The sequence below is a fragment of the Cetorhinus maximus genome, chromosome 5 (genome assembly GCF_964194155.1).
Source record: "Cetorhinus maximus chromosome 5, sCetMax3.hap1.1, whole genome shotgun sequence".
NCBI lineage: Eukaryota > Metazoa > Chordata > Chondrichthyes > Lamniformes > Cetorhinidae > Cetorhinus > Cetorhinus maximus.
Window position 1 is genome coordinate 158,002,762 of NC_135883.1, and position 24,067 is coordinate 158,026,828.

Consider the following 24,067-nt stretch of genomic DNA (forward strand, 5'->3'; position numbering starts at 1 on the left):
GGACCATAGAAAAGTTACAGTGAAGAAACAGGCCATTCAGCCCATCATGTCTGTGCCAGCCAAAAAAGAGAAAAAAGAAACTAGCCGCTCATTTTAATCCCACTTTCCAACAATAGGTCCGTAGCCTTGCAGGTTACAGCGCTTCAGATGCAGGTCCAGGTACCATTTAAAAGAGTTGAGCTTTTCAGCCTCAATCACCAACTTAAGCAGTGAATTCCAAAGTTTTTCCACATGTCCCCTCTAATACTCCTACCAATCACCTTAAATCTATGTCCTCTGCTAATTGACCCCTCAGCCAGGGGAATCAAGTCTTTCCTGTTTACCCATTCTAGCCCCACATAACTTTGTACACCTCAATTAGGTCACTCCTTAGCCTCCTCCGTTCCGAAGAAAACTACCCGAGCCTATCCAATCTCTCCTCATAGCTGCAATTTTGAAGCCCTGGCAACATTCTTGTAAATCCCCTCTGCACTCTCTCCTGAGCAATTATGTCCTTCCTGTAATGCAGTGACTAGAACTGTACAAAGAATTCCAGCTGTGGCCTAATCATCTCCCAGGGGCTAAGTGCTGCCTCAGGGAGATCGGTTCAAAATGTAAAAAACCTAAAAATAGAAAAATAAAATTTCCCTGACATGTCCCCTCATGTGACAATGTCACATGAGTTGGGACGTGTCCATAATTTTCACAAAAACTTTATTAAAATTTTTAAAAACGTACATGAAACCTCATCCCGCCCGTATGAGGACTTATACTTTTTCTAGTTCACGCCAGGGCTCCTGGCCTGCCTACTGACCTTAAGGTTAGACAGGCAAGTCCTTTAATTACATAATTGACTCTGTCAATGGCCTCAATTGTCCATTGACAGGTTGGCGAGTGCGCAGCTGATTTCGCCGCGCCCCCGCCTACCTGAAAATTTACATAGCACGTGATGATGTCAGGAGTTTCCCACGACTTCACCGCGCATCAGCATGCTGGCCCCGCCCCCACTCGCCGACGCGTAAAATCCTGCCCTTTGTTTCCTGTCGCTGAGCCAATTTTGTAACCAATCTGCCACCTTCCCCTGAATCCAATGGGATCTCACATTTCTGACCAGTCTGCCATGTGGGGAATGTCAAATGCCTAACTAAAATCCATGTAGACAACATCCACTACACTACCCTCATCAATCCTCCTTGTTACTTAATCAAAAATTTCAATTAAGTTAGTAAGACACAATATTCCCTAACAAAACCATGCTGACTTCCATGATCGATCTGCCCCTTTCTAAGTGACAGTTTATCCTGTCTCTCAAAGTTGTCTCCAATAATTTGCCCACCACCAAAGTCAGACTGACTGGCCTGTAATTTTCTGGCATATCCCTCACACCCTTTTTTAAAAATGGTACGACATTCACAAGCCAACAATTTTCTGTGAGCTCGCCTGTGTCTAGTGAGGATTGGAAAGTGATCCTCAGAGCATCTGCGGTTTCATCCTTGGCTTCATGCAACAGCCTGGATACAATCCATCCGGCCCTGGTGGTTTATCCACCTTCAATGATGGCAGTCCCTCCAGTACTTCCTCTCCCACTATGCTTATTTATTGTATCTAATGAGAACATGGATTTGAATTTGTTCTTGAAAATATAAACAACGTGGTGGATGTAAGAATGTCGGAAAAACAGGAGCTAACTCCATATGAACCTGACTAATGTGAATGGGGAGGTCTCGCTGTGTTCTCAGAAGAAGGAACTGCAGATTATGAGATATGAATCATTCCATTATACTATTAATATTGACCAATGTTCCCGTGCACCCAGATGAGCCCAATAATCACAGCCCGACTCTCGGTTGAGTGATGTTGACACAAGAGCTGAGTTAAAGCAATATCAAACTCAATACAAATCAGTAACTAAATTCACCTGATATAGCACCAATCAGCAGGCATACTTCCTAGTTGAACTGTTTGATCTGTTGGTTCTGGTGGACTGATGACTTCAGCAACTATCATAACAGATATCAAGAGTGCCTGTCCCATTGTGCCATTTTCCATGTATCCAGAAACTACCCAAGGTGCAGAGATGGGAACAATTGTACCTGTAGACAAAGAAACACATTGTTACAGCATTGCTCATGGTGAATCAGGGAGACTTTGCTGAGATGTGGAAAACACTGATGTGGCTACATTGAATCATAGACACACAGAATGATACAGCCTCCAGGCAAGCTGCTCCTGTGTTGTTTGGTGGACATATCCCACTAATCACCCTGACCTCATCTTTTCCCACAGACACACACAAAAAATGTATCCCATTATCTCAAGAATTGTCTTTTGAATTTTACTATTGAATTTGCTTCACCACCAGTTCAGACAGTGCTCTCCATATCACAGCGACTCATTGTTTAAATAAATGTTGCACCTGATCCTTTTGCCAATCATCTTAATTCTATGCACTCTGGGTATCGCCAGCTCTGCCACTGGAAACAGTTTCTCCTTATTTACTCTGTCAAAACCCTTCCTGGTTCTGCAAACCTCTCTCAAATCTCCTGGCAACTTTCTCTGCTCGAAGGAAATGACCTCCGACCTCTCCAGTCTCTCCATGTAACTGAGGCCCACCCACACTCCTATCATTCTAGTAAATCTCTTCTGCACTCTCTCCAAGGCCTTGATTTCCTTCTTATCGTAAAGAAACAAAAGTTGTGTCCGGAGGAGGTGTGATTGACAGAATCTGAACAGCTACCGCCTGAAAACAAAAAGAGCAAAACAAGAGAGAAAAAAGGAAACCAGCAAAGAGAAAGGAAAGGAAATGGAGGCAGAGGTTCTGATGAGAGACATTGGAACATGGCAGGAGACTGTGGACAGCAAGATCAGCATGGAAGCAAGGTGGAGAATTAAAATGACAGGTGACCAGAGGCTTGAAGACTGAAGGGATGTGTTTTGCAAATCAATCACCTTATCTTACTTACATTCATACATAGAAATTAGCAGCAGGAGTAAATCATTTGGCTGCTCGAGCCTGCTCCACTATTCAGTAAGATCATGATTGATCTGATTGTGGCCTCAGCTCCACATTCCTGCCTACCCCCTGTACCCTTTGGTTCCCTTGATGGTCAAGGATTTATCTATTTCCACCTTAGAATTATTCAATGACCTGCCTCTACCGCTCTCAGGGGAAGAGGGTTCCATAGACTCATGGCCCTCTGAGAGAAAAAAATTCTCCTAATCTGTCTCTTAAATGGGAAACCCATTATTTTTAAACCATGTCCCCTAGTTCTGGTGTCTCCAACAAGGGGAAATATCCTCTCAACAACCACCCTGTCAAGCCTCCTCAGGGTCTTACACGTTTCAATAAAATCACCTCAAGTCTTCTAAACTTCAATGGACACAGTCCCAACCTGCCCAACCTTTCCCCATAAGATAACCCCTTCATCCCAGGAATCAGTCGTCTGAACCTTCTCTGAATTGCTTCTCAGGCAATTATGTTTCTTAAATAAGGAGACCTAAACTGTACACAGTATTCTAGATGTTGTCTCAACAATGCCCTATACAACTACATGAAAACCATCACAACTTCTATATTCAACTCCATTACTCAAGGAGAGTCTGGGCAGGAGGATTGGGATGGGCACGCTAGAGTTTGAAATAAAATGTGAGAGAAAAAATAAATCAAAGTGTCACATCACTGGAAAGTATGAATTGATTGGCTGGTGAGTAGTGTAGTTTTTTCCCCTATCTCCAAAGTTTCTGAGAGGGTTTAAGGAGCTGGGAAATTAAAAACTGCAACAAAAAAAAAAATTAGGAGAGAAAATGAGATTTAAATAAAACATTTCATTATCTTCCCTCGGTTTAAATGACAACAGCAGAAAGAAGGTGAGTTGTTGGTGAGTCTTTATTTTTTTAAGTGGTAAGCTGCATTAGTGGTAGTAAGTTTTCTTACCTAATAGATAGAGGAATGGCAGGGCAGCTCTGACCTCTTGAATGCACATCCTGCGCTACGTAGGAACTCCAGGATGCTTGTGCAGGAATTGTCATCAGTTGCAGCAGCTCGAGCTCCGGGTTTCAGAGCTTGAGCAGCAGCTGTTATCACTATGGCACATCTGTAAGTTAGAGAGCTTTGCGATAGCATGATTATAGATGTAGTCACTCCAAAGCTTAAGAGTATGTAGAGAGAGAGGGAATGGGTGACCACCAGGCAGTCAAGGAGAAACAGGCAGGTAGTGCAGGAACCCCCTCTGTGCACCACACTGTCTAAATAGTATTCAGTTCTGAATACTGATGAAAATACTGGTTTATGTGGGGACTAGAGTCAACCCAGAAGGAAAAAACAGTAAAAACTGGGAAATAAGAATACTGGTCTGAACTGGTCTTGTATACATTAAAATGGAACACCAGTAAAACTAGGAATACTGGTCAAAACTGTTTTTACCTTTGAGGAAGTCATTAACGGCCCAGCTGTAGAGGGACACATGAAGAACACAGGAAGAGCAATAATAATAGGAAATTCAATCATGAGGGGACAGATTGTTTTTTTCCATGACAGAAGACTTGAATTAGGATGGTGTATTGCCTCTTTAGTGCCAGGGTCAAAGATGTCACTGGCCAACTGCAGAGCACCCTGCTGGGGAAGAGTGAACAGCCAGCAGTCTGGTCCATAGCAGTACCAATGGCACAGGTAGAAAGAGGAATGTGATCCTGCAGTCAGGATTTAGGGAGCTAGGTAGGAAAATAGCAAGCAGGACCTCAAGATTAGCAATCTTCAGATGACTCACAGTACCACAGCCAGGTGAGTATAGAAATAAGAGGACAGAGCAGATGAGTGGGTAGCTGGAAAGATGGACCAGGAAGGAGGGCTTTTTATTCCTGGGACATTGGGAACTGTTCCAGGGGAGATGGGATCTGAACAAGCCAGATGGGTTGCAGCTAAACAGAGCCTGGCCTAATTTACTTGCGGGGTGGTGATTTGTTAATGCTACTGGGGAGGGTTTAAACTAACATGGCAGGGATATGGGAACCAGGGGGTTCCCAAGGTGCACAAAACACTGGGAGAGACGGATAGCACTACAGTGTGAAATAGCAAGTTATTGAAATAGCAAGTTACTATTGCCCTATTACTACTCCAGTCTTCTTCATGTGTCCCTCTACAGCTGAGCCAATGGTGGTGCTAATGGCTTCCCAGAAGGTAAAAACAGTTTTGACCAGCATTCTTATTTCCTAGTTTTACTGGTGTTCCATTTTAAAGTATACAAGGTGGGTTCAGAGCAAGGGGGAGAGTAACATTGTCTAAATTAGCATTACTGTGCATGTATGTGAATCCATGGGGCTGAATTTTGCCCTTGATGGGCGGGCGGGCTCGACCGACTCAGCAGCGGGCGGGCAGCTGATCGCCGCCGCTGAAACGGGCCCCGCCGCCATTTTACGTGGGCAGGGGGGGCATTCCAGTGTGACGCCCGACAGGAAGCGCTGTGCACTCCTGTGCGGGGAGGGGGGGGATTCCCCAACTGCGAGAGTGCGCTCTTTCACACATGCGCACGAAAGAGCGCACATCTCCCTGAGGCTAAGTGCTGCCTCAGGGAGATCACTGAAAACTAGAAAAATTAAAAAATCATGAACATGTCCCCCTCGTGTGAAAGTGTCGCATGAAATGAGACATGTTAATGAAGTACACAGAAATATTACTAAACTTTTTAAAATCCGAAATCAAACCTCATCCCGCCAGTGGATGAGGTTTGTTAAAAAAATCACTTACCCGCCTGCCCGTTGGGCCCATGCGCAGAGCCGAAGTTCACATGGGCCCCTCAAAATCATCGACAATTGGTGACTTAATGGCCTTAAAAGGGCCTTTAATTAACGGCGGGCACGTGTCACGCTGCATAGCGCCCGCCAACCTAAAGATCGCGATGCCGTGAGATTTTAAGCGCTGACGTGCAGGATCCACCACCCGTCAGCCAGAAGATTCAGCCCATGAGTGTGCTTAATAAGATTGGTGAGTTGCAGGCGGAGATAGCCTCATGGTAATGTGACATTGTGGCTATAATGGAGACCTGGCTCAAAGGCGGGCAGAAGTGGGTATTAAATATTCCTGGGTACAAGGTGTTCAGGAAAAATAGGAAAGGGGGAGGGGTGGCAGCATTGATTAAACAGAACATTGCAAAGCTGGATGGGAGTGTGTCCCAGAGGGGTCAAGGACAGAATCTATCTGGCTAGAGCTAAGGAAGAAAAAGTCTCATAATTACATTGTTTGATGTAGTCTAAAGGCCACCAACTAGTCGGGAAGATATACATTTTGCAAGGAGATTATAGAGAGGTGCCAGGATTACAGAGTATTTATAATAGGGAACTTTATCAGAATATAGATTGGGATGGTCGGAGTGGAAAGGATAGTGAGGGGCAAGAGTCCCTAGAGTGTGTTCAGGAGAATTTTCCTCAGCAGTATTTTTCTAGTCCAATGAGAAAGGAGGAAGTGCTTGGCCAGGTTCTTGGGAATGTGATGGGTCCAGTGGATCAGAAGGGGAACATTTATGGGACATTAATCGTTGGGAATAGGTTGATGATGGAAAAAGACAAAGAACAATCCATGGTCAGAATAATTACAGGGGGAAGCCAACTTCAGTGGGGTAAGGGTGGATCTGGCCCAGAAAAACTGGAGTCACAAGTTAGCAGGTGGTTAAACAACAGGCTGCCTTTAGAGAAGAGAGCGTTCAGTCACCATCAAGGTATATTCCCACAGAAGGGAAAGTTAGAGCAAACAAATCCCGAGCTCCTTGGATGACAACATAGATAGAGATTAAGCTGAAAAAGAAAAAGTGTACACATGACAGGTGTCAGGTTGGTAATGCAGCTGTGAACCAGGCTGAATATAGAAGGTTCAGAGGGGAATTGAAAAAGGAAATGAAAGAAGCAAAGGGAGAGAATGAGATGAGGCTGGCAGCTAACATAAAATGGAATCCAAAAGCCTTCTGTAGGCATATAAATAGTAAAGGAGTGGTAAAAGGAGGAGTGAAGCCAATTAGGGATAAAATGGGAATGAATGCGTGGAGGCAGAGGGCAGGGTTGAGGTATTACATGAATAGATTGCATCTGTCTTTTCCAAAGGAGAAGTTTCTGACCAGGTCATAGTGAAAAAGGAGGTAATTCAGACATTTGTAAGGTTTAAAATTGATAAGGAGGAGGTGTTGAATAGATTGTCTTGTTTAAAGTTGATCAGGCAACAGGACTAGATGAGATACATCCAAGAATACAGAGGGGAGTTAGGGAGGAAATTGCAGACGCAATGGCCATAATTATCCAGCCTACCTTAGACTCAGGGGTGGTGCCAGATGACTGGAGAATTACAAATGTTACATGATTGTTCAAAACAGCATATCAAGATAAACACAACTACAGGCCAGTCAGTTTAAACTTGGAGTTGGGGAAACTTCTAGAAAAAATAAGTTGAGACAAAATTTATACTCAATTCGGCAAACATGGGTTAATGAAGGAAAACCAGCCCAGAGCAATTAAGCACTAATCGTGTTTAGCTAACATTTTGATGAGGTAACAGAAAGTGTTGATGAGGTTAATGCTTTTGATGTGGGTGTACATGGACTTCCAAAAGGCATTCGATACAGTGCCGCACAACAGACAGGTGAGCAAAGATTTATCTCATCAAATAAAAGGGACAGTAGCAACTTGGATACAAAATTGGCTGAGCAACAGGAAACAGAAACAGCCTGTTCTTCAGGCTGGAGGAAGGTGCATAGTGGAGTTCCCCAGCGGAGGTGTTTGTTACCTGTGTGGATGAGGAGAAGGACTGCAAGTTGGATGAGCAGATTGACCATGGCACCATGGTGAGGGATGTCATTCAAGTGGGTGAGCAGAGAGGAATGTGGTAGTGATAGGAGACAGTATAGTCAGGGGGATAGATACAGTTCTCTGCTGTTGAGAACATGAATCCAGACAGTTGTCTTGCCTGCCTGGTGCCAGGGTTCAGGATATCTCCTCTGGGCTGGAGGGGAACGTGCAGTGGCAGTGAGAGAATCCAGTGGTTGTGATCCATGTAGGTACCAATGACATAGATAAGACTAGGAAAGAGTTTCTACATCCTGTTTTTATTCATTCATGGGATGAGGGCATAACTGGCTAAGCCAGCATTTATTACTCATCCCTAATTGCCCTTATTCAGAGGGCATTTAAGAGTCAACCACATTGCTATGGGCTGGGAGTCACATGTAGGCCAGACCAGGTAAGGATGGCAGATTTCCTTCCCTTTTGGACATTAGTGAAGTATTTGGGTTTTTACAACAATCGACAATGGTTTCGTGGTCATGATCAGACTTTTAATTTCAGATTCATTCTGAATTCAAATTTCACCATCTGCTGTGGTGGGATTTGAATCCTGGTCCCCGGAGCGTTACCCTGGGTCTCTGTACTACCAGACAATACCACTATGCCACCCCCTCCCCCTGCTTATAGATTATTAGCAGCTGGGGGTTAAATTAAAAGGCAGAACATAAAGATTACAATCTCTGGATTATTACCTGAGCCACGAGCAAATTGGTGCAGGGTAATTGCGATTAGAGATATGAATCCATGGCTCAAAGAATTGGTGTGGGAGAAATGGGTTTCGATTCATGGGGTGCAGGCAGTGGGAGCGTACCATTGTGATGGACTACACTTGAACCGTGCTGGGGCCAGTGTTCTGGTGAATCTTATAACTAAGGTGGTAGAGCAAGCTTTAAACTAAATAATGGGGGGAAGGGGTCATATGTAATGATATACAGTAAAGTAAAGGGACACAACAATGCAATGAAGCAGGGCATAAATTTGGGGAATGAGTTCCAGAGTGTGTCAGGAAGGGACAGAAAATACAACCATAAGAGTGCACCAGCAGATGAAGCAGAAAATGGTAAGATAAGCAGAGTTTTAGGCCTTGCATCTGAATGTACACAGCATTTGTAGCAAAAGAGATGAATTGTTAGCACAACTAGAGATAAATATGGATGACCTGATAGGCATTACAGAGACATGGTCGAAAGGGGACCAAACCTGGGGTCTGAATGGTGAAGCATTTTTGATTTATCAAAATGACAGGAAGCTAGGAAAAGGTGGTGGGGTATCTCTGTTAATTAAAGAGGGCATTAGCTCAATACTGAGAGAAGAACATAGCTCGAAAAGGCAAGGCGTAGAATCAGTTTGGCAAGAGATAAAAAATACTAAAAGGTAAGAGGTCACTTGTGGGAGGAGTTTATAGGCCTCCTCACAGTGGTTACACTGTAGGACAAAGCATACAGGAAGAAATAAATGGGGTAACTAAGAAATGTACTGTGGGCCGTACATTCTAGTCCCAACCAGGGAACAGGTAAAATCTGGTAATGTGCAGTGACACAGGATAAATCAATAACCTCATGGTAAAGTGGCCTCAAGGGATCATGTGATAGAATTTCATGTTCAGTTTAAAATGGAGAAGTGTTGGTCCATGCCAAGTGTTTTAAACCCAGATAATGGTAACGATGAGACTATGAAGGCAGAGTTGGCTTAGGTGAACTTGGAAACTAAAACTTAATACAGTAAAGTTGCATTGACAAAATTGAAGGAGATATTAAAGGGATTGTATCAAATTGAAAGCAACACTGTACAAATGTGCAAAATTAGTGGTAGGTCAGAAGAATGGACAGATTTTAACAACCAGCAAATAATTACTTAAAAGATAATTAAGTGGCAGAAAGTAGAGTATGAGAGAAAGCTCGCTAGTAATCTAAAAACAGGTAGAAAATGTTTCTACACGTCTTTGAATAGGAAAAGAATAACGAAAGCTAAAGAGTGATTCTGGGGAATCGGTAACACAAAACAAAGAAATGGTGGAGGCGTTGAACAGGGATTTTGTGTCTGTTTTCACAGTTGAGGACTTAGAAAACTTCCCAAAGAGCCTTGAGATTCAAGAGTTGACAGGGAGGGATGAACATAATACAATCACCTTGACCTGGGAAAGGGTGCTAGAAAAACTATTAGGCCTAAAATAAAAACAGGAAATGCCGCCAAACTCAGCAGGTCTGGCAGTATCGGTGGCGAGGGAAACAGAGTTAACGTTTTGAGTCTGTATGATTCTTTCTCAAAGTTGAGTCATACGGACTTGAAGCGTTAACTCTGTTTCTCTCTCCACAGATGCTGCCAGACCTGATGCATTTTTCCAGCATTCTCTGTTTTTAGTTCAGATTTCCAGCATCCACAATATTTTACTTTTAAACTATTGGACCATGATGATAGGAGTACGTTTTTAAATTTCTCTGTTTATGTGTATATCCGATGTAGGTAAGGGTAATTTGTGTCTGTCTGTGTCCAGGCTTAATCAAAGTGATAAAAGCAGAATACTGCGGATGCAGAGTTCTGAGGAAGAGTCATACGGACTCAAAATGTTGACTCGGTCTTTATCTCCACAGATGCTGTCAGACCTGCTGAGTTTTTCTGGCAATTTTTGTTTTTAATCAAAGTGAGGTTGTTGGAGTCAGATTCTCTGTAGAGTCTAAGGCACAAAAGCCTAAGGGTGTTATCTTCTTGCATTTTGGAATGAGACCTTATAGTGAGTGTTAAATTACAAGGAAACAGAGTAGGTCTGAAATGAGCATTTGGGGATAAGTTTTTAAATTGATTTGTAGCTGCTGCATTTCAAACGAGTCTCAAAGGTAAAAGAACATTTGCATTTTACAGGAGATTTGTGAGTAAACAGGGGCAGGCGTTTTAAATTTTATGGACCTGAAATAGAGGTAAAATAGGAACATGAAAGGTTTTGATATTTGGGAACCTGAGTTTTCAAACAGATAATTAAAGACAATGGAGAACTCTGAAGAAAGGGGTGAAAAGGTATTTATACAAATGGGTTTTCAGCTGTAGCAGTTGCTGTGGGGGACGTCCCACCGAAGGCCAATCCCAGTGTTTTGGAGTGTGCAGAAAAGCTCTGAAAATCTTTTAATTGAAGAAAGCAGCTCAGCTTTGATCCGGGAGAATATGTGTCCTGAGAAACAGTTTGTTCGAACTCTCCCTTTGGAAGAGCCACATAAATGTGGATTTGTTCTAGGAAGCTCTGGATTGTACTTCTGTTTAAAGTGAAAGCAATTTCTCAGTTTGGGGAATATTTCCTGGATTTTATGGTTAAGAATCTGTAAAGGCTGTTGCGAAAAAATAGTTTTATTGTGTAACTTTGATAAAGCATTTTGGGTATCATTTTGTACGACTTATTTTCTAACTGTATCTTCTATCTTGTGTGTTTAAGATTCATCTTTTCTTTTTTTCTTTTAATAAACATGTTAATTTTTCAATTTTTAAAAGTAATAACTGGAGTCCTGATACTTTTGTGTTCTGTTGCTTTCCCTCCTCGTTTCTACAATACAGAAAAAAAATTACAATCAGCCGAGATGGGTTTCAATCTGAGATCTGGCTTGCTGAGCATTAACATCAGCTGCAGCTGAAACAAGACCTAAAGGTTGAGAAGCCCCCAGTACCGGATGGCCTGCATCCGAGAGTCTTAAAAGAAGCGGTGGCATAGATTAGAGATGCATTAGTTATAATCTTGTAAATTCTTTCAATTATGAAAAGGATCCAGTGGACTGGAAAATAACTAAAGTAACACCTTCATACAAGAAAGGAAGGAGGCAGAAGGCAGGAAAATATAGGCCAGTTGGCCGAACATCAGCCATAGGGAAAGTGCTAGAAAGCATTATTAAGGAGGCTACAGCAGGATACTTGATCAGGCAGAGCCAACATGGCTTTGTGAAAGTGAAATCGTTTTTAACAAATCTGTCCAAATTTTTTGACAAAGTAACACTCAAGGTGGATGAAGGGGAGTCTATGGATGTGTTGCACTTGGATTTCCAAAAGGCATTTGATAAGGGACCCCATCAAAAGTTACTACACAAGATAAGAGCACATGATTTAGTTGGTAACATATTAGCATGGATAAAAGATTGGATGGCTAACAGGAAGCAGAGGGTAGGGACAAACGGGTCTTTTTCACATTGGCAAGCTGTAATGAGTGGAGTGCCAAAGGGTTCAGCGCTGGGGCATCAGCTATTCACAATCTATATCAATGACTTGCATGAAGGGATGGAACGTGAATCCAGTTATTTGATTGTTGCTGGGTCAAAATCCTGGAACTCCCTCTCTAACAGCACAGGGACTGCAGCAGTTCAAGAAGGCAGCTCACCACCACCTTCTCGAGGGCAATTAGGGATGGGCAATAAATGCTGGCCTAGCCAGCAATGCCCACATTCCATGAATGAATTTTTAAAAATGTATGGTTGCTAAATTTGCCAAGGTCACCAAGGTATATAGGAAAGTAAGTTATGAAAAAGAGGTAGTAAGTCTGCAAAGGGATATAAATATTAAGTGAGTGGGAAAAATTTGGCAGATTAAGTGTAACATGGGTAAATGTGAGCTTGTTCATTTTGGCAGGAAGAATAGAAAAGCAGTATAATATTTAAATGGAGGGAGATTGCAGAACCTGGTTGTACAGAGGGATCTAGGTGTCTTCATACATGGATCACATAAGGTTAGTGTGCAGGTACAGCAAGTGATTAGGAAGGCAAATGGAATGTTGGTGTTTATTGCAAGAGGAATGGCATATAAAGGTGAGGAAGTTTTACTACAGCTGTACTGGGCCTTGGTGAGACCATATCTGGGCAGTTTTGATCACCTTATTTAAAATAAGGTATAACTGTTTTAGAAGCAGTTCAAAGAAGGTACACTGGATTCATTTCTGGAATGAGGGGGTTGTCTTATGAAGAAAGATTGAACAGGTTAGTCCTCTATCTAATGGAGTTTAGAAGAATGAGAGGTGATCTTCGTGAAACATACTAGACCCTGAGGGGACTTGATAGAGTGGATACACGGAAAATGTGTCCTATTGTGGGGTGACTAAAACTAGGGAACATAATTTAAAAATAAGAGGAATCCCCTTGAAGACAGAGATGAGGAGAAACTTTTTCTCCAAAAGGATCATTGGTGTGTGGAATTCTCTTCCCCAGAAAATAGTGGAGGCTGCATATTTGAATTTATTTAAGGCAGGGTTAGAAGATTCCTGTTAGACAAGGGAGTCAAGAGTTATGGGGGAGCAGACAGGAAAGTGAAACTGGGACCACAACCAGATCAGCCATGATCTTATTGAATGGTGGAGCAGACTCAAAGTGCCAAATGGCCTGCTCCTGCTCCCATGCTCCTACGTTCATATTGGATGTTCTGTTAGAACTTCCTTATTTTTTACTGCATTTCCCAACATTAATATCATCTGCAAATGTTGGCATTTCCAGGTCATTAATTTGTATCCAAAGTGTAAGACTCCCTGAACCCTGGAGAACACCACTGTAAACTTCCTTCCAGTCTGAAAAACAACTGTCCACCACTACTCTCTGTGTTCTGTCACTTAGCCAATTCTGTATCTAAGCTGCCAACCCCTTTAATCCCATGGGCTTTAATTTTAATAACAGTCTATTATACATTAATTTGTCAAACATCTTTTGAAAGTGTATAGACATAATATCACCTGTACTCTCATCCAACATTAACCATTAAATATCTCAATGAAGTTAATCAAACATGATTTATCTGTAACAAGACAGAATTTCCTGCCACTGAGCCTCAGTCTGGACCCTGCATTCCAGCAGCATCCAGTAACCTGAGAGAGATGCAATGTATCAGCTTCCACAAGGGTACATGTCGACTCCAGTAGTGGGATTCATGCCTGGCGTATGGAGCCTTTATTATACTAGGAAAATTCAGCAGCCACTGCTGGAGTAGGAACATGAGTTTGGAATCCCATCCCACCATGGGCAGGATTTTCTGTGCCCGCTGGAGTCGGCATGATTGGTGGCGTGAGCGGATAATATGGCGCGATTGGTTTCATGACAGCAGTAAACCAGTTTGCGATTGCCCGCTCAGCCCGCTATCGGACATCATTGTAACTCATTAGGAAACTCATGGTAATACATCTGCATATCATTATCAGGCCAGCCCGCCAGAATCGGACCCCCCTCCCCCGCGTCATCCGTCCATGTCAGCAGGATAGTCCGCCAACGTGTTTCACAACAGCACGTAAAAGGAGTGAGCTTGGCGGCCTGCACTTTGAGGGGAACTCGGAGGTGAGTACACAGTAACTTTGTGCAGCTCTCGCGAGGGTCACCTGTTGGACCTCAAGCTTCAGGAGCATCGGGGTGGGGGTTGGGGTTAAGGGCAGCCCTGCCATTGAGGCAACTGGTGGATGGAGGATGGGCAAGGGCAGGCCTGGCATTGAATATAGCGCCCAAGTATTCGGTGTGGGCGGGTGGGATGGGTGAGGGAAGTGGCTACACATTAGGGAACCTGTATAAAGTGGTCATTCCTCTGCAACTGAGACAGCTCAGGTGCAGCCACATTGATATGGTTGGGGTCGGGCTGCTGGCTAACCTGCCCACTCAAGCAACACAGAGGCAGCAAATTACCACCAAGTGCCCCAGAGCTCCACGTACACCACACCCGCCCCACCCGCCCTCAGCCCACCCCACAGGCAGACTGCAAATTCATGAGCATTTTAGTGGGCTGCAGAGCAGTTGGATGACTGCGCATGTTGTACAATCTCCTCGCTAAAGTTGGCCGTGGAGCAGTCACTGCAGGAGACGCTCACAGCTCCTTGCAATGTCAGCATCCCAGATTGGACCCATCTCCCCAATAGCTCAAGCTAATAGGGCAGCCATGCAGCGCACTATTCTCTGACCATCCAAGTGGTGGCCAGCACTCTCCGGGAAGTGTTATGGGGCCATTACACTTAACCAGGACAGGTTCTTAGTGCACCCATGCTAACCACATGTCTCTCACTTTCATCCTGCAGGCTAAGTACATCAGGATCATGGAGCCTGATGAACTAGCTGTGTGCCTGATGGCCTACAGGATGCAAAGACGATGGAGGAGAGAGCGACTGAGGATCCTGGCTGCATAGAGGCAGGAGCAGCAACCTCAGGAAGAAGGGGCAGCTGGTGCTCTAACAAACATCACCCAAGAGCTCCAGCGAGCCATTGCAGGCCAGCGCCTAGCCGCACCCAGGGTCTATAGACGCTGCCTGTCATTCCTGCAGATGACCAAGAACCAGTGTTGCCGAAGACTGCACATGTCTAGGGAACTGGTCGGTCCCATCTGCCGGCTCCTGCAGGATTTGGTGCCACGAGGACATGTAGGGTATCCACTGCCAGTGGCTGTGAAATTGACAGTGGCGCTCAATTTCTACGCCAGTGGCTCTTTCAGGGCTCCACAGGTGACCTCTGTGGGGTATCACAAGCTTCCAACCGCAAATGCATCCATGAGGTCACGGATGCCATCTTCACAAGGACACACAACTCTGTGCATTTCACCAGGGACCAGGACAGCCAGGAAGCAAGAGCGATTGGATTCACCCAGATCTCGGGTTTCCCATAGGTGCAGGGTGCGATTGACTGCACCCGTGTGGTGCTCAGGTCTCCATTGCAACATAGTGGACTATATCAACCACACGTGGTTCCATTCGCTGAATGTGCAGCTAGTGTGCGACCACCAGAAACACATCCTGCAGGTTTGCGCACGGTTTCCAAGGAATGTGCACAATGCCTACATCCTCAGTCAGTCACAGGTCCCTGGAGTTTTGCAGGGTTCACAGAGGCTGCAGGATTGGCTCCTTGGGGACAAGGGCTACCCGCACAGGACGTGGCTGATGACACCCGTGCAGCGGCCTCAGACTGCAGCAGAGCAATGGTATAATGAGGCTCCTGCTGCAACTAGTAACTTGCTGGATCAGAGCATCAGGATGCTGAAGATGAGGTTCTGTTGCCTGGACCAGTCTGGTGGAGCCCTGCAATACAGTCCGCAGAGGGTGACACACATTGCTGTCGTCAGATACGCCCTTTACAACCTGATCCTGCAACATGGAGAGGAGCTGGCTGAGGACGAAATGGAGGAGCTGCACATCTCGTCTGATGAGGAGGACGCCAACGGGGATGAGGGTGAGGGGTTCTCAGAGGCGGCGATGATGGGCATGAAGCCCTTGCACTGACTAGATGAGGCAGGCGTGCTCAGGAGGCCCTCATAGCTGCTAGATTTGTGGAGGATGGTGACGACATACAGTGAGGAGACACCATAGTTCCTCACATCACATCTGTTAATGTTTGACTCCAGTCTGGCTTATGGCAGCGCAAATACCCTCTGTGATAATGCTCCTGTCATGGAGATGCAGTGGAGGCCCTAATAGTTGCTTGATTGCAAGGGGATGATGATGACATACAGTGAGGACACTCCATAGATCTTCACATAGCCTCTGTCAATGTCTGTCTCCTGTCTGTCTGAGGGGCAGGTCGCCTGTGCTCTGTGATCAGGGACATATCATAGAGACACAGCCATGAAACTTTAGAAGCATCTGATCCTTTGTCCACCTTCAGCACCTGAGCCCTTCAGGAGCACAGCGTCACTGGTCACAGATGCTGAAGAGACGGGGGTCAGCCCCTCTTAAAGGTGCTGAGAACACACTGAGAGAATGAGCGAGCTCTGTGGCAGCTGCCCACTACATTCTGGCAGCAATGACAAGCACTGTTGAGGTGCAGACATCAGTAATATTTCCCGGGGTAGAATTTTCCGTTCGTAGTGCGGGTGCGCGCCCGTTCTGAACGTGTGTAAAATGACGCAGGATGACATCAGGCGAGCATCCCGACGTCATCGCTCCCTCACGCGATATTTCAGTGGGCAGGCGGGTGCAGCAGTCGGCAGCTCGTCCGCCGACAATTAACAGGCTCATTAAGGACATTAAAGGTCCAATTGAATGAAATGTTTCACCACCCGTCCGACCTTACGGTTGGTGGGTGGGTGAAAAGGCCAAGCTGCCTTTGGATTTTTTGTGAAACCTCATCCACGGGCGGGATGAGGTTTCGATCAGTCATCCAAAAAAATTTAAATGTTTAAACTAATTTCTAACACATCCCTGCTCATCTCACAGAGTCACATGAGCAGGGACATGTTATTAAAATTTTTACAATCTTTCTTTTCATTCCAAGAATCTCCATCTCCGTGAGGCAGCTCTGAGCCTCAGGGAGCTTTTCCTTTGCTTAACCGTGCGCATGTGTGAACTTCTGTGCTGGCCCTCCTCTCCCCCTACCCCTACACAGGCAGTGCTGAGCGCTGTCCTGCACCTTTCACACCGGGCAGGCCTTAGTTGGCCCGCCAGCGTCAAATCACGGTTGTGGCCCATTCACGGGCAGCTTCCCGACCACTTCCACTTGCCCCCAGCGAGCCCGCCCAATGAGGGCAAATTTCTGCCCCAGGGAGTGTGAGGCCGGACCATCACTTTGCTCTGACGGTTGCACAGAGCAGAGGGAAGAGGCCCTGGACTGAGACACCTGCCTTTATCTTGTGCAGAAAGGTTTCATATCTGAGTGACAAAAACACTGCTCATCAGGACAAGGGGCCATAGGCTGGGAGACATTCTTGAGAGTCGGGTGGGCTGGATACTCTATGAGTCATTTAGATGGATGGGCCTGGAGAGTGCACCTGCTGATCCTCCTCCCTATAGGTGCCCAGGGGCCCCAGGCTGACCCCTTGAGAAGCAGGGGTAGCCGGGCTGAGATCGAGCTGCCTGGCACCCATCTTGCGTACACATTGTTGGAGGCTTACTATGAGCATCAGCAATGGAATTGAGCCCACACAGCAGTGCAGAAGCAACATCCTGGTCCAGTGTTAACCTCAGTGCATTGGCATGTCGGCACTGTCACCTCAGGCTGAAGGCGGACGGACTCCTCCATCATGCCTTACAAACTGAGGAGTGCAGCGGACATCCCTTCCTGATGTTCCTGAGCCTGCCTTTGCAGCTCCAGCAACTGTGACATGACTGAGTCCAGAGGCTCGTCATCTGACTCGGACTCAGCACAATTCTGGCCTCCAGCGGTCCTCCGAGTGCTAGAAACCTCGGGAGTCACTGCCTCCGCCTGCTGTGCGATGTGCTCACCAGATTGTGATCCCAGGGCTACTCTAAGGCTCGGTCCCACCAAAGTGTATCTCTGCGCTGGTGGAGGGTGAGGGTCGGCACTGTGATGGGACTTCAGAGAGGGTGCCTCCAGATTCCTGCACAGAGGTTTCTTCGGGGCTTGTTTGGAGGAGCTGGGTTGTGGACTCCATCGGCTTTTTGGCAGATGTGCTTGCGCAAGCAAGGGGAGATAATTAGTGCACGGCTGTGGCCTGTGAAAGAGAACATGTCATTCACAGCATAGTTGTCTGATGGATGTTGCGCTGCTAGACCCTCACTTGTAAGAGCACCGCTGACCTCACCGTCAGCACAGGACCGGTCCAGATCATCACCGGCCAGCTGGGCGGCTCTGTTTTCAAATTCCGTGAGGACCTTGATTTCAGCCATTCCGCCATTGGGCTCTTGAACCAGCTGTGAATGATGGCCCTATGGATGTGCGATGGGTTTGTGAGTGTGTGTGTTGAAAGCGATGAGAAGAATGGCTTTTCTATTTTTGTTTGCTCATTGGGATGTAGGCGTTGTTGGCTAGGCCGGCATTTATTGCCCATCCCTAATTGCCCTTATTCAGAGGGCATTTTTCAGAGTCAACCACATTTCTGTGGGTGTGGAGTCACATGTAGTCCAGGCCAGCTGAGGATAGCAGATTTCCTTCCCTAAAGGGCATTACTGAAACAGATGGGTTCTTATGACAATCGACAATGGTTTCATGATCATCATCAGACTTTCAATTCCAGATATTAATTGAATTAAAATTTCAAACTCTACCATCTGCTGTGGTGAGAGTTGAACCTGGGTCCCCAGAGCATTACCCTCTGGATTACCAGTCCAGTGGCAATACCGCTACACCACCACCTCCCCTAATTACCCTGGTGTAACGGGGGAGATCTTACCCTGACTTAACCTGTCGGAATGAGGAAGTTCATTCATCCTCTTGCAGCACTGGGTGGCTGTCCTCTATTGAAGGGCGTTGGCACTGACCACCACTGCCACCACCTCCCAAGCCGGGTTAGTGCTGTTGATGCCCTTCCTGTGGCCAGAGTGGGGGTAGAGGACATCCCGGGAGCCCCCACGGCATCTAAACGGTGCTCGAGGGGCGCGTCGCTGAACCTGTGGGCTGCAGTCTTTTCCGTTTCAGGGCCATGTCTTAGGTGCAGCAGTCGTAGTCTGGAAGCACTGAGATGTGTGCCTGCAGCTGGACTTTAAATGTGGTGCCCGGCGTGATGCAGCGGCGGGGTAATGGTGGGAGGGCGAATGACAGCCCACCCGCCATGGAAATAGTGTGTTTCCCGGGAGTACATAAATAATGTGGTGGGCTTGGGATGATACGGCGTGAAAACCCACCATCGTTTTACCTGCCTGCTTCCGCACTGAGTGCGAATCTGGGATGATTCCGCCCCATATGTGGGAAACCTTCCAATTCTGGGAGCATAAAGTCTGCAAATATCAAAGAAATAGCCCAAGTGGCACTTCTACCCACTGGGAACAAGTGAACAAGGAAGCCTCTGGGATTGACAATGGGGGGATTTTTCGGTCAGTGTCTCAGTCTACACACTTAGGTTGAAACAAGACAGATCAAAGATCTAAAGGTTGTTTTCTATCCTTTTGTTATTTTGAGGGAACATTGGATGTACCTGCAGCATTAGAGAAATGTGAATAATTGAAAAGTCTGTCCAGGCTGGTCTCTATTGCACTATTCAAATCCATTCCATGAACCATTGTTCCAATCCATTGGAAATGTAGGAATTCTTCCTCTTCATAATTCTAAGACAAAAAGAGCAGAATGTATTACCATATGACACAACTGAACTCCCTCTGTAAAGCGTCAGTGTTCAGAGGGCATCCTAGTTTCCCAGGTGTGGTAGCAGCATTCATGTCCTGGATGGGCTGGGATTGAAAGAGAGTTAGGAGGTTTGATGGAATTCTTGGCATTAACACTTCCTGGTTCATTTTCCTTTTTCTTTCACTCTTTCAGCTTTAGCGTTTCCTGCACTATTGGCCTTGCTCCTCCCCTTGGGTTTTCAATATAAAAAAAATAGAGAGTGTTACTGGAAACCTTTTACACTGAATCAAGCCCCTCTGAGTGTTCTCAGGGCCAGGGAGAGAAGTCTTGAGCCCTAGTGCTCCGCCTGTCTCCGAGCCCCTTAATCCCACCCCCACCTCCTCCCCCCACCGCCCCCCAACCCTCTTCCCTCAATCATGCAGGATGATTTATCCCCATTCAACATTCTCCAATTAATTCACTAAACAATCACAGAAAGGTCCCAGTAAAATGGTAAATCCCATTGTTAGCATCTGGCTGCAAATATCATCTGATATTTATGCAGCATGGGTCATTAATAGTAAGAGCAAGAATGATATAATGCAGTGTTAGTTTGATTGAATGTCAAATCAAAAGGTGATCCCACTACGACCACTAAACGAACCAGAGATTACAAATATTACTTTAACAGCATTGTATAGTATACCCCATTACTTATTTATAACACTGCAGACGATAACACTGATTTTGTTCACTGCCTCAGCCCTCATTATAATATTCCATGCATTGTCCTTCCTGGCAGTGATGACAGTAAATTAATATTTGTGGAAATATTCTAAACTTGCACCTCAGATTAACTACAGAAGACCTATTCCATTCTATAAAAGCAGTAGAATACTTTATTCTGCCTTAGGTGCATGATATTATTCAATACAATTATTTCACAGAAGGATTATTACTGAATTCTACTTTATCAGTAATCTCATAGGCTAGAAATATCAAATACTTCCTGATCAACAAAGTGCAATGATGGAACAACATGGTCTTCACTGTCAATGAGAAGCATTGGAACCCTAATATGCCTCTGTGCAACACAATATTTAGAAGGCCAGAGGACAAAGTCTGAATGGCTCACATTTGTATTTGTATTTTCTTGTTCAGCAAGTCTGAACACTCTTCTGATTGCTGCTTCTTACTAGGATATATTTTTAATATCTAGTTTGCAACACAACTTCATCATGATATTTCAATGCCTCAAGGAAACATTAAAAGCACCAAGATAGAGTAAGCTAATAGTTAAGTAGATAAAAAGATTGAAATCAAGGGAAAAGGCTCTTAAGAATCACATAGGGTGTAAAATAGATTACTGATTCACTATGAGCCCATTACGCTCTTGTGTCCTTGTAATTCCACTCCACAAAACATGCTCACAGTAAACTTCCATCAGCAAGAAAATAAACAGAACTCCAGAAATGATTCAACTTCCTGACGGCAAGATAATTATGGATGATAAAGGCCATTTGGACCAGCTTATCGGATCCATCCAGAATGACACACAAACATACTATTAGGAGCAGGAGTGAGCCATTTGGCCCATTGAGCCTGCTCTGCCATTTAACAACATTCCCTAAATTATAACAGTGATTACAACTCAAAAGCTCTTAATTGGCTATCAGGCGATTTGAGACATTGTGAAAGGTGCTGTATAAATGCATGTTTAACTTTCTTTCATTACACCTGCATGGATAGGCAGAGTGACTGTAGCAATGGTGATATTGTTGGACCAATGCTGATTCTCTTAGGATAATTAATCACAGAGCAATTGACTAGTGTTAGCAAAGTGGCTACAAAGAAAACACTACATTTACAAAACAATTCAACTCTGTAACAATATAACCATGCCATTCTGACTTCACTGGCACCAACTCATCGTATACCTTAAATGGCATCGGTCCCTTGTATGCTAATGCCACTAACCAAGGATTTGACATTCTGATATCTACCAGCAGCTCAGAAAAATTGTAGAGAGAATCGTTGTTCTGAATGTTTCAGAGTAGAATGATACATGGTACAAACATTCCGTACGGCCATCACTCAAGAACTGGATTGATTCCCCTGCCCCCAGAAGCTGTCGTACAAGTTGTGTTGAGCACTGAATTTACAGCCTATCCACAGGTTCAATATGATGTTGCATTTCATTTGCACTAAATAAATGTCAAAATACAATTTTTTAAAAAATCTCCTTGTTCCTGAGATCTGTGCAAAACAGGGAAATTAAGTGGAAAAGTGTAATTTATGCAGAAGAATCTCTAAAAGGAAAAAAAAAAGTGACAGCAACTTTCAGTGTGACCGAGCACTGGAGTGTGACTTCAACAGAGTCCCGAGAGTTTGGTCAATTGAGGGAACATAAATCTCTTTTTAAATGTCTAATAATGTTTATATTTAGCATTTAACTAAAAAACTGCCAATACTGTTTAAATTCTAAATCTCATCCAGCGGCCCAACCAGGGAGAGAGTATCTAAACACTGGGTGCAGCTGTAGATAGCTTGCAATGTTTTTCTGTACCTGGGCTCAGCTAGTGCCGTTACTTTCAGAGCACATGAATTCAAACATTTCAGTGCAACTTAGCACTGGAGTGTGACCTCATCGCACTGCTGGGAGTTCAGTGAGGAAGGGAGGAAGGTGCAATTCTGTTTTTTCTCACTTTTTCACCTGTAGGAACTGGTCCTTGCTCTACTACATGGGAAGGAGCTAGCTGTTTGGTGAGGATCTGGTCTGTGCTTCAGGTCTATTCTATTCCTAAGGTTTCAAATAGCATAGGAACTGGTGGTGAGATTAATAGAATACATAAAATAAAATAAATAATTCAATAAAATAATTAAGTAGTTAATTAAAACACATAAGGAAGGCAGCACAGGTGATGTGACACAGCTGCAGCATGTGGGATCTCCTGGATACCACTGTCATCCAGGGCAAACACAAAGCCATTCAAGTGGAGCGAGCTACAATGGATATAGTGATAGTCGGGGACAGTATAGTGAGGGAGAATGACACTGTTCTCTGCAGCAAAGAATGAGAGTCCAGGCAGCTGTGTTACGTGCCCGATGTCAGGGATAGGGCTATTTGCTCAGGGCTGGAGAGGAACTTGCACTGGGAGGGGGAGAATCCAGTTGTCATAGTCCATGTACCAATGACATAGGCAGGAGAAAGAAGGAGGAACTACATAGTCAGTGTGAGGAACTAGGCACCAAATTAAGAAGCAGAACTCCAAAGGTGATAAACTCTGGATTATTCCCTGAGCCATGTGTAAATTGGCATAAGGCAAATTGGCTGGGACAAGTGTTCTAGCGAGCTACATAGCTGGGGAAACAGAGAGGGGTAAAACTAAATAAAGGGGGTGAGGGATCAAGCTTGTGTGGGTATTGAAAATCAAGGTGTAGAGACAAGGCAGAGGAGCAAAATAGTAATATAGGAAATGAGGGTTAGAGAATGGCAGGGACAGAGAGAAAAAAAACTTAAGAATACACCAACAGTCAAGGCTATTTATTACAAAGATAACAAAAAGACAAAACCAAAGACTCTGTATCTGAATGCACAAAACATTCAGTACATAGTAAATGGATTGATAGCACACATTGAAGTAAATAAATATGATCTGAGGGTCATTCCGGAGAAGTAGCTGCTAGGATGATAAGGATTGGGTTCTGAATATTGAAGGGCAAATGACATTCAAGAAGAATAGGAAACTCGGTAAAGGTGGAGGGGTAGCACTGTTGATCAAGGATGGCATTGGTGCAATAGTTAGAGATGACCTTTATTCAGGAGATCAGTGTTCAGGAATCGGTTTGGGTGGAAATGAGAAATAGTAGGGCAAAGAAGTCACTCGTGGGAGTGGTCTACAGGTCCTCTAAAAGAAACCACAGTATAGGACAAAGTATATAAGAAGAAATATTGGGTGCTTTTGATAAAGGGACGGGTGACTTTAAACTAGATATAATCTGGAAAAATCAGGCTTGCAGTGATAGCCTGGATGAAGAGTTCATGGAATGCTTTCGAGATTTTTATTTAGAGCAGCAGGACTAAACAAAGAACAGGTTATATTAGACCTAGCGCTGTGTAATGTGACAGGATTAATTAATGACCTCAGAGTGAAGGCACCCTGAGATAGCAGCAACTACAACATGATTGAATTTTATATCCAATTTGAAAGGGAGGAAGGTGGGTCTAAGACTCGTATTTTAAACTTAAATAAGGGTAACTACATGGGCATGAAAACTGATCAAGCTGAAGTGAACTGGGATACTAGGCTAGGGGATAGATCAACAGAGAAGCAGCTGAATGAATTTAAGGGGAT

General features: G+C 44.7%; 1 protein-coding gene across 1 annotated transcript in view; it reads right to left on the reverse strand.

The window, feature by feature from the left end:
* Nucleotides 1-2,653: 2,653 nt before the first annotated feature.
* The window catches only part of LOC144680419 (uncharacterized), a 72,759-nt gene continuing 51,345 nt past the window's right edge, over nt 2,654-24,067 (reverse strand). The window contains exons 6-8 of the mRNA XM_078541385.1: nt 19,585-19,714; nt 4,403-4,428; nt 2,654-2,719 (exon numbers count right to left, since the gene is read on the reverse strand). Of these exons, the coding sequence (XP_078397511.1) occupies nt 2,654-2,719; nt 4,403-4,428; nt 19,585-19,714 (222 nt within the window). The remainder of the gene's footprint in view (nt 2,720-4,402; nt 4,429-19,584; nt 19,715-24,067) is intronic.